This window comes from Stegodyphus dumicola, chromosome 1 (assembly GCF_044657685.1).
Source record: "Stegodyphus dumicola isolate Sdum_Otavi_A_Nest chromosome 1, ASM4465768v1".
Classification (NCBI taxonomy): domain Eukaryota; kingdom Metazoa; phylum Arthropoda; class Arachnida; order Araneae; family Eresidae; genus Stegodyphus; species Stegodyphus dumicola.
In genome coordinates, this window is record NC_140768.1 from 23,162,589 (window position 1) to 23,176,666 (window position 14,078).

Sequence of the window (14,078 nt, forward strand, 5' to 3'; positions counted from 1 at the left end):
TAAGATTTTTGTCATGAAGGAGATTATGTGCCTGAAGATCAATTAACCACTAAAGCATTTTATTGTGAAAAATTCGCGAAGTTCCGAAATGACACTTGGTGCAAAACGATTCATATAAAACTGTCTTTAACTAATTCTACTTCCTCTACAACTAATCCTACTATTTTTTTTATAAATTGATGAATTATTGCCGATGAAATTAAACTGCTCTACTTAGTAGCTTAGAATTCAATAAATATTCAGATAGAAATATTAGAATTTTATTCTGTGATTCAGAATTAGGCAACCTAAAAATGCACTAAACTTATCCACTTCTGCTTAAAGGGGGGAACCAAATATTTAACCTAAATAATATACAAATTTCGCTTGTAAATAGCTAACTCTCATCTACTGTATACAGGTCTCACCAACTCTCAACACACTAATGAACTGAAAACTCGTCTCTCATTTAATTTACAACAGGAAACTCAGCAATACGTTTGATAGCCAGGCTATGATTGGACCACTAGATAACATAACATCACATTTAATGGCGTTTCCTTCTTATGAAAAGGAGGAAAAGAGTTTAGGCAATATTTCCCATTACTCTTCCGCCATTTGATCATTTAAATCAAGGAATTTAAATGGTAACTCCTGTGAAAGGTAAGTAATAAATAGATAGATAAGATCCCAAACTGGCACCAAATCTATAGTATCGGCAAAAAATCCCATCTCTAAATTCAGGGTGTCGGTTGGATCGTGAAGACTTCCCTATTGGATGAAAAGCCGATTCAATCCCTCCCAAACCACCAAATTCAAATTCTTGACCAAACAAGAGTGCGATGGCGAGTCCAAAAAAAAAAAAAAAAAAAAAATTAAATAAGGAGGGCAGAGGTGCTTTCTCAAGCCAAATGGCCAGGTAGTGTATAAAGATTTGATATCTATTTTCAAATTATATTCCAAAACACAGCTATGAGAGGGAAACCCCTGCATAGTTTCTTTTCAAAAAAAAAAAAAAAAAAAAAAAAAACTCACAGGGCGTCTCAATGCTTGTTTCTTGTGGTTTCAAATTCACCTTACCTGTAGGTGTTTATTATACATCAGAAACCCAATTATGCCAGAGAGCCCTTTGTATAGAAGGGCTTGATCAAAGGTAATATAGGGAAACCCAAGGAATTGGTTTCTAGGGACAGAAAACACCGGACATCGTCCCAGAAAGTGAAAAAGTGTTTCCTCTTCTTCTCCACAAGCTGGGCAAAAAGGAGATTCGACAAGACCACATTTGTGGAGATGCTTAGCCAGATAAGCATGTCCGGTAACAATTTGAATTACCCGGCGTAAGTTAGTTCTACTGAGGTGTATGAGATTACCTGATAAGTTAAGTGTACTGAGCACCAATTTAGAATGAGCACAGTCTGGTAGTTTAGACTATATATCATCATGTTTGTTCTTTATCCAGCTTCTTACTTCTTTTTTAACAGTTTGATATGAAACTGGGTAAAATGGTTCTGGGCCAGACATGGGTAGTTTCGAAGCATCTTTAGCTACTTTATCAGCTAGTTCATTTTCAGCAAAATCACAATGACCTGGGACCCAGACTAAACTAATGGTATTATGGGACCACTAGATAAACAACTGCCAATATAAGCTAACTAAATAATAGTTGTTTGAAATATATAATCTTTTCCTAATTAACATTTTGATAAACCCTGATGGAAAAAGTAAGAAAAGAGTCAACAATAAAAATAGCAGTTTTTTTTTTTAAATAAAATCATTATGCAAGTACGAGAATTGAATTTTTTCAGGCATTATTGCCAAACCATAGTGCTATAGTTTGGCCAACATCCTTTAAAAATTTTATTTAAATTGCATAAATCCCAGAGGACTGCTGTCTTTTAGTTATAAAACTGGCTTCGAAATGACGGCAGATAGAATCAAATAAAGGAATGCCATGTAACACTCTCAAAGCATTTCAAAGATGTATTGCTTATCGCATAGCATTTATAAGCATACAAATAACGAAATGTTAATTAAAAACAGGACCCAGGAAAAAAATCAAGGAATCGTTGTAAAATATGATCCCTTCCACTACCAGTTTTGTTATAGCAAACAGAGAACATTTCTCAGTTATACAGCGAGACATGTGACTTATAATAATGAAAATATAAATAATTATTTGGGTAATATTTTAAGAAATACAAAGTTCAGCCATTAATTTCCAGACCTGACGTAACTGTACGAGAACAGTAAATCGTCAGAACGCGGTAATGCTTGTATATGAAATTCGTTTATCCGTGCATATCCAATGAAGTCGGCGCCATTCGGAAGCGAGTGGTTGTTCTTGAAACAGGCATTAAAAACTCTCTATTAATTTTTTGTTGGCGGCGTCCATATGGACACAGAGAATTAACATTGAATTCTGCTTCAAATTGGGCAAAACTGCCACAGAAACCCATGAAATGTTGTAACAAGTATACGAAGATGATACATTATCCAGTTCACACAATTTTATATGGTTTAGCCGTTTTCGGAATGGCTGCGAAAGTGTCAAAGATGACGCGCACAATGGAGGAGGCCGTATTCCGTGCGGACTCCAGAAACAATTGAGAAAGTTCGTAAGCTCGTACCTTCGGATCGCTGATTAACTATTCGAGTACTTTCCAGTGAGCTGAACATTTCCAAGCAGATGGTTGGCCAGGAAGCGCAAGGTTTGCTACGAATGGCGGTCTCCAAGCTCATCAAGACAGAAACAGTTTCGGTTCCAAAAGTCCAAAATTAAGGTAATGTTTATCGATTTCTTCGATAACGACGACTAATTTATCATGAATTTCTCACTGGGCAGTTTTACGCAGAGGATCGTGCTAAACTTCGACAAGAATTCGCAGAGTAAGGCTTCGTCTTCAGCAGAATGGAAGTTGGCTGATTTGCACGACAATGCCCAGACCGATATTGCGTTACCCATGAAACGGTTGTGAGACCATCATGAGCTCATGGTATGCAGAAGCCTTCATACTCTACAGCAGATTTTTGCCTTGTTCCCAAAACTGAAAAATTTGCTGAAGGGAACAAGATTAGAGGATATCAACGCCATCAAGAAGACGATGAAGTCCACATTAAAGAGCACTTTATCATGATTCTAGATATTAATGGCTGCACCTTCTATTATTAATATTGAAATAGCATCAGAAAATCCTTAAAAATTCAAGAAAATATCTATGCAAAATGGAACACAGCACATAACTGATCTGCACTGATTTCGAACCAAAATTTAGAATTGATAAAATCTATACATGCTTCTATACAACAGATCGAATTGGGAGAGACTCACACGACTCTTCAGAAGAGGTCTTGCTGAGAGATGTGTAGATGTAGTCTTTTCTTGAGGAATCTCGGAGCCGCACATTGTTCTTGCATGCCTTATACACACGTGGCATCGTGGAACTTGTGCTCACTGCAAATGGAAGTAGCACTACTCATTAACATTTTATTATAATTAATACTGTCCTTTGTATAATATTTAAATCAGTCAACTTCTTTGTAAATGCAAGTCAGAATTTCAGTTTATCTGAATATCAGGGGAAGAAAATGTTATTTACTAATGGGGAGAAAGCTATCATTCAACAGCTTAGAAAAGGACCTATGGAGAAAATCGATTTTCAAAAAATAAATTTCATTTGCGAGAGTTTAGTTTCTTTAACTAAAGGGCTTTCGGGTTAGCAGGGCATAAGGCTATTAGGCTCCATATAAACTAATTACTCATTACTTACTAATTTTACAGGCATCTGTCTAGTTGATACACGGAACTACATCAGCCATTAAGAATGAAGTAATAAAATGAATCGGTAAAAGTAGCGTAAATTACTTTTGTCTCGTCATTCAAGGGTTTTCCCAGCTGCTAACAACTTCACTCTCATGCAAAACGAATTATTCTTGATTCGAGAAAATCCAAGAGTTTCTTCTGAACTTCCAGATGTTAGAAAAAGCTCTGGAATGCCATAGACTAAATTTGTGCAAATTAATTCAAATAGTTTTTAAGTAATGAACAGTTTATTTGATCAAATCAGAGGAGAAACAGGCGAAAGTGAAACATAAAATTAGTAAAGAAACAACCTTGTATTTGGCGTAGATTTAGACGAAAAATTCAATCGATTTCAAGGGCAAACAGTTCCCTCTTCATCAGAAGCAAAGAAATTTGCACGACTGGGAAAGCAGCGGGCTTAACGGTCCTATTTATACCCTACTGCAGTAAAGCGAACAGGAAGGTAGCTCCATCTGCCGGCAACAAAAATTGAAAAACATTAATAGAATTTTAAAAACGTTAGGAAGGTCTGAATTGCACTTAAAGTCATTAAGTAAACAAGCTAAGTCTTTGTGAACTGAAAAAGTTTTAAGAAAATCTAATTAGCTAATGGAAGAAGCTTTTCGGATAATTTTTGCAGACTCAGTCAAAATTATGATTAAATTCCTACCTATGATTAGCTATCGAAGACTTATTACTTTCGCCTTTTCGAACATAAGATTCTTGTTTCTTGATACGAAACTTCAATATTCTACGCCAAATACAAAGTTGTTCTAAATCTACGCCAAATACAAGGTTGTTTCTTTACTAATTTTAAGCTTATTTGATTCCGACAAAGCAGTTTAGTATGAACCGCCTATTAGAGAAAGTATCTTCCTGGTTTTAAATGCATTTACGAGGAATGTTTTATAGAAAACGTCATGTAACAAGCCCTTTAAGCATTCAAAAATAGTATAACCAAGGATGACCAGTCAGTTAGTTTTTTTATCTCTCAATATTAAGGAAATCAAATTAAGAATGCGTTGATTAAGCACGAGAAATGACTATGTGGAAAATTATGCAAGTTTTAGAACAGACATTCATTCACTTTGCTTGTAATATAGTTTATATATTAAATATTGTTACAAGTATTGTTCCATTTCAATAAATAGCTCTTGATGATTTCAGGAGAAAAAGTAAAATATTTCTTATTTTTACAGAATACAAATTTTCGAAAAATAAGAAAGCAAATATATTTTAGAACTATTCTATACATAACATTTGCATACAATAGTTTTAAATTTTTCTTTTAAGAAGGAGGAAATGATATAAATGATGATTTATATCACTTGATAACTATGATCTGATTTTATAAAATTAGATTTTAAATCTTCTCAGATATGAAATAACTGATGAATGTACAATTCAATGCTTAAAAAATTTTAAAAGTAATTGAATATTTTGCAGATATTTGGAGCGTTTTACAACTGTATAAAAGTAGGAATGAAAGGAGTCGTTGATTTAAATTGAAAAGCAGGTATCACAATTACGAAACTAATAAATGGATGATAATTTGCAATAAAATACGTATTAAAAAATTAAAACATTTGATCGGAATATAAATAATATACGGAAAATTTTATGAAAATGCTGAAATAGTATTTGTAGATATTAAGGACTATTGGGATATATAAGTCAAATATTTTAAGCTAAGAAAATTCTGTATTTAACTCGATAAAAAAATCCGTTTGCAAATTTTGAGGTTAAAAAAAAACGAAAAAGCTGTATCTTCTAATTGAAATTTAAAACTGAAACATATAAAAGATACAATGTATCGTTTTATAAGCTTTTTCAAAAACCCAAGATATCGAAAACCAGATATTCCCTAAATTTCTTCCAAGATAGAAAGCCATAAAATAGACAAAAAGTCATAACAGTCCCTTCGAAAAAAGCCAGAATAATTCCGATTTTTTTTCTTGTTTAAAAATTCTTTTTTCTTTTATTGCAATATAGAAGATTAATACTCGCATGAAAGGTCTATAAAATAAAGCGTTTTTTATTTGTAATTACACAATCCTATAAAGAAAAACCCATATGTACCATGATATTAAATAATAGTATCTAGTTACATGGCAAATATAATTAAATATAATTAAAATGACATAAATTTAAAAATAATTTCACATGCATTAAAGGCTTAAAGATATAAATAAAGCATGGCAAATGAAAAAGAATGAAATACGGTGAAAATTTCATGCATTATTAGAAATGCAAATCAGAATAAAAGAAAACAATACATTTATAAATATTTTTACACTTTAATAAACAATCCCGTAGACATAGTCGAAGCAGAACTTTTATAAATAAAAAGGTCTTGAAGTTTGGAAAAATTTGCTTGCAAGCGTAATGTTCTTTAATTAAATAATGCTATGCGGGTGGGAAGCAAATTATAAAATAAATTCCTTTGTTAAAATCTGTTTGGAATGTATTTGGAACTATCAGCCATTAGCGATTCGAACAAAATAAAAGCATCTCTATGCGTCAAAAAATAAGTTTTAAAAATGCTTTGACGCTATTGCTAACTATCGCCGTTACAGGGGGGGAAGGAAAATATGCTTTGCAGTAAAGTCTGGAAGTGATTACTTCTTGCCTTATTCAGTCTTGCTTGCAGCAGACTTTTAAATCGTAATTATGGCAAGATAGCTGTTATAAATTTATCAAACACTTTGCTCAATAACTTTCAATTTATGATATTTAAGTATTCAAATTCTTTTTGTGTTATATTTAAATGACCCGACCAACTTTAATTGCACTGGCAACAAAGATGACTGGCAATTTCGACAACTGAGAGCAAAAATGCAAGCAATAAATCATAAAGAAAATAATTTCTTTTTTTAATTAAAAGGATGTAAAGAATATACTGCAGTCATAACAGAAAAAAAAAATTAAATTGTTTGCGAATATAAACACGTACTTCGTCTAGGTTGTGTTTTCTTGGGAGCTGTTTCTTTCGGTCCGTTACTTGTTCTTGTCTCCTTGTTCCTGGGTTCTTTCTTCTCACGGCCATTTTCTTTCGTAGAGGTGGTGGAGGGCCGTCTGTGGGCTGGACCCCTGTTTCCAGATAACCAGCGATGGCGATGACCTTCGTCTGGTTTCATCCTCTTCTCTGGGTCCCAACTAGAAAAGAAATAGCACCTTCACCTTTAAAATTCTCTCACACCGAAACATTTCAGTCAAAAGCATTTCATTCCTACCCCCTATTCTGTTTGATCTCAAACTTCATGCAATTTGTGAATAACAGAAATAAAGTATTACCTTTGCTTGTTAAGCGGGTTGCATATGGAAGTAAATAATAGATATTTAGAAACCATTTTTCGTAACCCTAATTACATTGTTAAGTATTATGTATTGTTGGAGTTAAGTTATGCTTCTTTACTTTGGTATGATTTAAATATATCTTCTTTTAATTAAGATTTATCACTTCTAAAGATCCGCTAAATTTGTCAAGAATCTGGAACGGAAGAACTGGAAATTGTAATTTCTTATTTCATAACTAAATAAGGAAATGATAGAAATAACTAAATAATAAATTTCTATCATTCCTACGTCTAAAGGTGCATAAAAAGAACTTTGAAATAAACGCCTCAGAAAATTCTGACCTTTATAATAGAAAGAAAATGAAAAAAAAAGGGCAGAGTTTAGAGAAGGTAAAGCAGATGAATGCTTTCCTTTTAAGCTCTTATAAGGTATTTCTCCCACTTCCCTAGCGTGCCTTCGTGGTGTAACGGTAGCACGCTGGGCCGGTATTCCAGACGTCTGTGGTTCGATTCCCGGCGAAGGCAGTTGCAAATTTTTCATCTTTTCTGCTTCCAATTAACTTAATGATTCTACAAGTGGCATCCGAACTAAAAGGGTTGTGGATGATGATTCTCCGCACCCAGGATTTGGCGATTAGGTCCCCTAAAACCCTAGTCGCCCTTTAAAAAGGGGAGTATATAAGGTATTTCTCCCACTTCCCTAGTGTGTCTTCGTGGTGTAACGGTAGCACAATGGGCCGGTATTCCACAGGTCCGTGGTTCGATTCCCGGCGAAGGCGGTTCCATATTTTTTATCTTTTCTACTTCCAATTAACCTAATGACTCTACACTCTTAATAACAACGTATTTTGCTCGACATGACACTTTTAAATAATTGGTAGTGCCTTGCAAGATTCAACATCACTTTTTCCCCCAGAATACTTAGATGGAATACACTAAGGCAGTTGTCTTAAACACATATTACATGGAGGAAGAATGGAAGATCTATAAACAGCGGACGAGCCTGATTATTATTATTATTATTATTATTATTATTATTATAATTTTGTCGAAAGGGGCTTTGTCCCTGAAAGAACTATTGTTTTTGTTTTGCGATTTTGCGTCGAATCACTATAAATGTCCGTTTCACTTTTCAAACAGTTGCCACCAAATGTTAGAGTCCTGCATTATATTTGAAGAATTTAAATAATGAAAAATCTGCATAAATGTATGTATATTTCTCGCACTGTGATAAAACAAAGGTACATACAGCCATCGAATTTTGAATGGCGTAATCCTCGTAAGAATATGGGCATGTGGAAGACCAAATTTGAAATTTGGAATTTGCTTTATTATCGATTTCATATTTTGTAAAACTTTAACGAATTTTTGATTAACAAACTCAAGGATTTCAAAGAGACCAATGGCAACACTCTACAGAAGGGGAGGGGGAAACATTTTTATCTCCAGCGTGAGGAACTGTGCATCGAAAATTCTAAAGATAGGCTCATTTTAAAATTATTTTGTGACATTGCTATTGAACTGAATTTTATGGTTTAAATGCAAAGAACATGATATTTAATAAACAAAGGTAACACACAAAACGTTAAAAAAACGCCCCTTTGGATGTAATTTAAAATCTGAAACCTTTCAGATCTTCATTAAATTTTTTTAGCTTCTTTTTAACAAAATAAAAAAAAATTATTAGAAAAAAAATTAAATTTTGCTTACTCCATGTTAATTAAAACATATATCAACAATAATAATAATAACATCTCAAAAGAAACATTTAAAATTTATATTTATTTTGAACCTGAAATCTAAAGTTTGGTGGCTGCGAGACATTTTTAGCCATTTAATTTCTGTATTCTATACAGTCTCTCTCTCTCTCTCTTTGGTAATCTAAACTAGATGAGAACTCTACAGAGATATAAGCTACTTATCGCTATGTCTTGGAAATTACAGCAGAGACTGTGAAGTGTGTAAAAGATCCTTTTATTAAAAATCACTAGATTAAGAAAAGGAATTGCTCGTGCTTACAGAACCAGCCAGCAAATGGCGTAAATCAAAAAGTAATGAATTAGACTAAGTTAATCGTAAGTTAGCCCTAAAAGCTACACAGACAAAGTAAGTACAAGATGGCTCAAAACTAAAATCGGCTTGAAAAAACCTAATGGTGAAAATAAAGCAACGCTTCCAGATAAACTGCTCCCAATAGAATCAACTAGCAACGTGGCTTCAGCAGGCTGAACACACTTTGATTCTACCATTAATAGGCTTCCTTTAAACACTAGCTCTGTAAAACTTTCTTTTAAATACTATCTCTTTTCTACCTCATCTGAATAGCGCGAACTAGAAATTAGTATTCTGACAGAAAAATGGAAAGCGAGAAAAACTAAACATCTAATTAAAATAAACTAACCGGTTAATAAAAAAAATTCGATTCATTCATCTACGATTCGAATACATTGCTAACTGAATATTAAATGTTCAGATTTGCTCAAAGTGATTCTAGAACTTACTTTAATTTAAACAAAGTAAACACATTACGAAAATTTAAATTTAAACTAAGTAAACAAATTGTAAAAGTTTCCAGGGAAAACATTTTAGTGGGACAAAACTTGAAAACAAATAATGAAAATAATAAGGTCTTGGCTGCATTTATGTTCAGGTGTATTTCAATGATTATGTTAGTATATTTTATGGAGATTCGAGTTAATTTTAAAATATCTCAGATTATTCAAATAGGGTAGAAATACAAACAGAATTAGCCTAGAATTTGCCCTAAAAGAACCGACAGTGCGTCATGAACTGGTAAAATGTATGTAAACATTAGTCTAGCGTGTAATTTACTGTTATAAAATATGAATAAATGTACAAAAATGTTATATATAATGAAAATACCTACAATAAATACCTACAGCTTTTTATTTACCTACAGCTATAATACAGGGTAAAATACCTACAGCTTTTTATTTAATACAAGATAATACTGCTGTAATTACGGACAGATAGATGATCCAATTTGCAGACTTATTGTAACCTTAAGTGCTTTTCCTTATGATATTCTTAACATTATATTAATCTAGTAGAAGATACGTAATACAGCTAGAAATGAAAAGGAGAGTTTTAAATGGAATTGTATTCTAATAATAATTAAATTCAGTGTAATAAGATGAATGCTTTTTAAAAACGAATAAAAGTCGAACTTTGTATTGCTTCAAAGAAATTCTAAGCTCCAAAGTTTTAATAATATTTTATTCACTCCAACTCACTTTATTTTGAAGATAAATTTATACTACATGCAATTGAAATATATATTACGGCCATAAAACATCCAGTTAACAAAAGTTCTTAATAGTAAATTTTAAAAAACTTCAAAGCCGTACGTTGATTTTAGAGATTATTGTTGCGGGCGTACGGATTCGTAATAGAATGAATACACAAGTCCGATAATAGGTTAATGAAATTTATTCTTATCAAAAGAAATATATCAGAACAATTTTTCTCAGAGATATTCGTATAAGTTCTCACAATATCTTGCAATATAGTCAGTATTTATACTTCAGACTATTAAAAACGTTAAATATAACGCAGAGCAAAGACCGTTTAAAGAGAAAGCTAATCTCAATTCCTAATTAACATTATATTAATCTAGTAGAAGATACGTAATAGAGCTAGAAATGAAAAGGAGAGTTTTAAATGGAATTGTATTCTAATAATAATTAAATTCAGTGTAATAAGATGAATGCTTTTTAAAAACGAATAAAAGTCGAACTTTGTATTGCTTCAAAGAAATTCTAAGCTCCAAAGTTTTAATAATATTTTATTCACTCCAACTCACTTTATTTTGAAGATAAATTTATACTACATGCAATTGAAATATATATTACGGCCATAAAACATCCAGTTAACAAAAGTTCTTAATAGTAAATTTTAAAAAACTTCAAAGCCATACGTTGATTTTAGAGATTATTGTTGCGGGCGTACGGATTCGTAATAGAATGAATAATAGAATGAATAATAGAAATGAAGTCGTAATAGAATGAAGTCCGATAATAGGTTAATGAAATTTATTCTTATCAAAAGAAATATATCAGAACAATTTTTCTCAGAGATATTCGTATAAGTTCTCACAATATCTTGCAATATAGTCAGTATTTATACTTCAGACTATTAAAAACGTTAAATATAACGCAGAGCAAAGACCGTTTAAAGAGAAAGCTAATCTCAATTCTCGCGGGACTAAACAACTCGCAATAACAGTAGCTAAGCAACTGTGAGAAGATGGTCTTTCTTCGGCCTTTTAAAGCTTTCAACCAGTCGTGAGATATTTCTGGTACTTTCTGGAAAGCAAAAAGAGTGCGGAATTACGGTTACAGATAACATAGTATTTGGTTAATTACTTTTATTCAATTTCAATTCAATAGAAAGACCAACTAATCTTCCTTGGTCTCACCTTAAGCGAACAACTTTGACAAGTCTGCTACAAAATTGGCAAAGTACATGGACAGAGACAGAGGTAGGGCGAAGGACATTTCGCTTACTGCCAAAAGTTAACAATGAAATAAAGACCCACTGTACAAGCCTAACACAGTTCTTGACAGGTCATGGACCATTCCCAGTATACCTCAACAGATTCAGACTTAGGGATACTCCTTTCTGCGAATGCCGAGAGGAAGGCGACGTGGACCATTATTACTTCCATTGTGTACATACAAGAACCTGGCACTTGAAGAAACCAGCGGACTATGCCTGGGCAATGTGGACGTCTAATACACTCAAAAACAGAGTAGCCCTTGGTGAAATATAGAAAATCTCAAGACACTGCCTAAGCAGAAACAACCGTGAATAATATTTTGTCTCAAATGTTCAGAACTAAAGCAAATAACCAGAATAACGCTTAGTGCCTGCAGTTATCAAACTGTAAAAACTGTTATTAGTAGGTAATATTCAACCTTGTTACTTTGGAGTCTTCCCCGCTGTGATGGTATACAATTCCGTTTGGTCCATGTCCGTAATCGAAAGCTATCATAGCGGTGCACTCACTCACTCACTCACTCACTCAATTTCAATACAAATTACCGAGCTATTTACTCAATGTTAAATGCATGTGTCCCTGTACTCTTACTTTTTCCGTATAGCTTCTTCTTAAAATTTGTCTCGAGCTACATTTCACCCGGAAATCCAACGAATTCCCTATTTTTCTTATCAGTCACGAAACATAAAAATCACTTAGAATCAACAAGATAATTAAGCTTTTGCTTTTATACACTTTTTTTATGTAAATTTATTTTTTGCAAATCTATCAGACTCTCACTTACTCAAGGCATCTAGAGAGGAAGTTGACAAAATCTTCATCATTGCAGCCAAGAACGACACCCAACGTCTTAGAACAGGGTTTCCGCTTCTTTCCTTTACTGTTGGTGAGCGTCCGCGGAACTCCTTTCGAATCTACTGAAACGAGGAAAAAATATCTCAAAATTCTCTTCCTAAACTGAATTTCGTACAGTTTTTACCACATCATATGAGTTTTAAAAGAAACATATGTCTGTATACTTTCGTAGACAAACAGTCAATTTCCAAAAGTTTTGAATTTGAAAATTTACAACAAGCAAGATCAAAAACACAGGTTTCATCACAGGGAAAAATCAACTATCCTTCCACTGTTACGTTCTAAATTAGATTCATTTCTTGGTTGTCATTCATTCAAGGTTGTTTAACCTAAGAATTACATAAAAAATGAATTTAAATTTTTAATTTGAGTGAAACTTTTGATCGAATTGAATTAGTTTGAATCGAACTGAATTTTTAATTTTCCAGAGGTACGGAAAACATTTAAATTATTAATTCAGTGCCTTAGCTAATTTTAAACGTATAGAAACAAAATATTTTTCCTGAAATTTGTCTGAAAATAATAATACAGCTTTTATCGTATTTTTAGCTAAGTAATCTTGCAAAATTTTATATCTGCTTAGTTCTAATTTTTTAACTTAATAGATATATATACTACACATACGCAAGCTTCTGTAGGGTTTTAATGTATATGAGAGCTAATGTGGTGTATATATATATATATATGTAATAATAAAATTCCATAGTCAAGAATCCACTTAAAATTCTAACTGTATGTTCTTTTCATTTTAATGGCGACCTTCTCTATTTTGAAGGTACATGGAGTTAAATTCACAGCCCCGTAGTCAAGTTGTTTTTCCCGCCTTTTCTACACGTACAGTTATAGAATGTTCTGGAAATATTTAAAGCGAACTGGTTTGGCTGACGAGGCTGACGTCATTTCTTGGAAGCTCCGCCTTTCCAGAGGCTATAAAAGAACTCGCAAAAGAATATCGGGGCTTTTTTCTTAAATGTCACGATGCAGTAAACTTCATACAAAACGTTATTAATAATTCTTTTTATTTACTCCGGATATCTTATTTTGTAACTGCTATTTCTCCTGAATAATAATAAATGGATCCCCCCCCCTTTTTTTTTTTTAACTTATCGTCTGATAATTTAAGCTACGACTAAAGCTGGTACATCACATATATATATATATATATACGTACGCAAAAACACACACATACATATAGAGAGAGATAGATAGACAGATAAGTAAAGACATAAAGTAAGAAATTTAGAATCAGTTTTTCACAAATACCAAAAATTAAAATTCATAAGTAATAAATTTCAAAAAATCGTATAAAGGTGTAAAAAAATTTAATAAATACTAAAACTAAAATACTTCGAACAACTAAAACCCTAATTCAAAAAATTAATGAACTTTAAAAAATATAAAGAATATAAAAGAAGAGGAATTTAATCAACTTCAATGTCACTCTATCAAGAGGAAAAACATTGAAATCAATTGAAATCTCTCTTCCGAAAAAATCGTTGCCTTTTGTACCCAAAATTAGCTGATGAATCAATGTATTCTAAGTATAATAGTTCACCTGAAAATTCTGTCTCCTCCGCAAAACAAGGAAAAAACTTTTAACTGATATTTTAAATTGATAATTTTTCAGCAA

At 32.5% G+C, this 14,078-nt stretch overlaps 1 protein-coding gene across 3 annotated transcripts in view; it reads right to left on the bottom strand.

The window, feature by feature from the left end:
- The window catches only part of LOC118191037 (dual specificity tyrosine-phosphorylation-regulated kinase 4-like), a 74,096-nt gene that overhangs the window by 11,158 nt on the left and 48,860 nt on the right, over nt 1-14,078 (bottom strand). Inside the window, exons 10-12 of one of the 3 annotated variants that reach the window (XM_035361824.2) lie at nt 12,378-12,510; nt 6,732-6,934; nt 3,308-3,430 (exon numbers count right to left, since the gene is read on the bottom strand). In XM_035361824.2, coding sequence (XP_035217715.1) covers nt 3,308-3,430; nt 6,732-6,934; nt 12,378-12,510 — 459 coding nt within the window. The remainder of the gene's footprint in view (nt 1-3,307; nt 3,431-6,731; nt 6,935-12,377; nt 12,511-14,078) is intronic. The other 2 variants (XM_035361825.2, XM_035361826.2) reach the window with 2 other exon arrangements.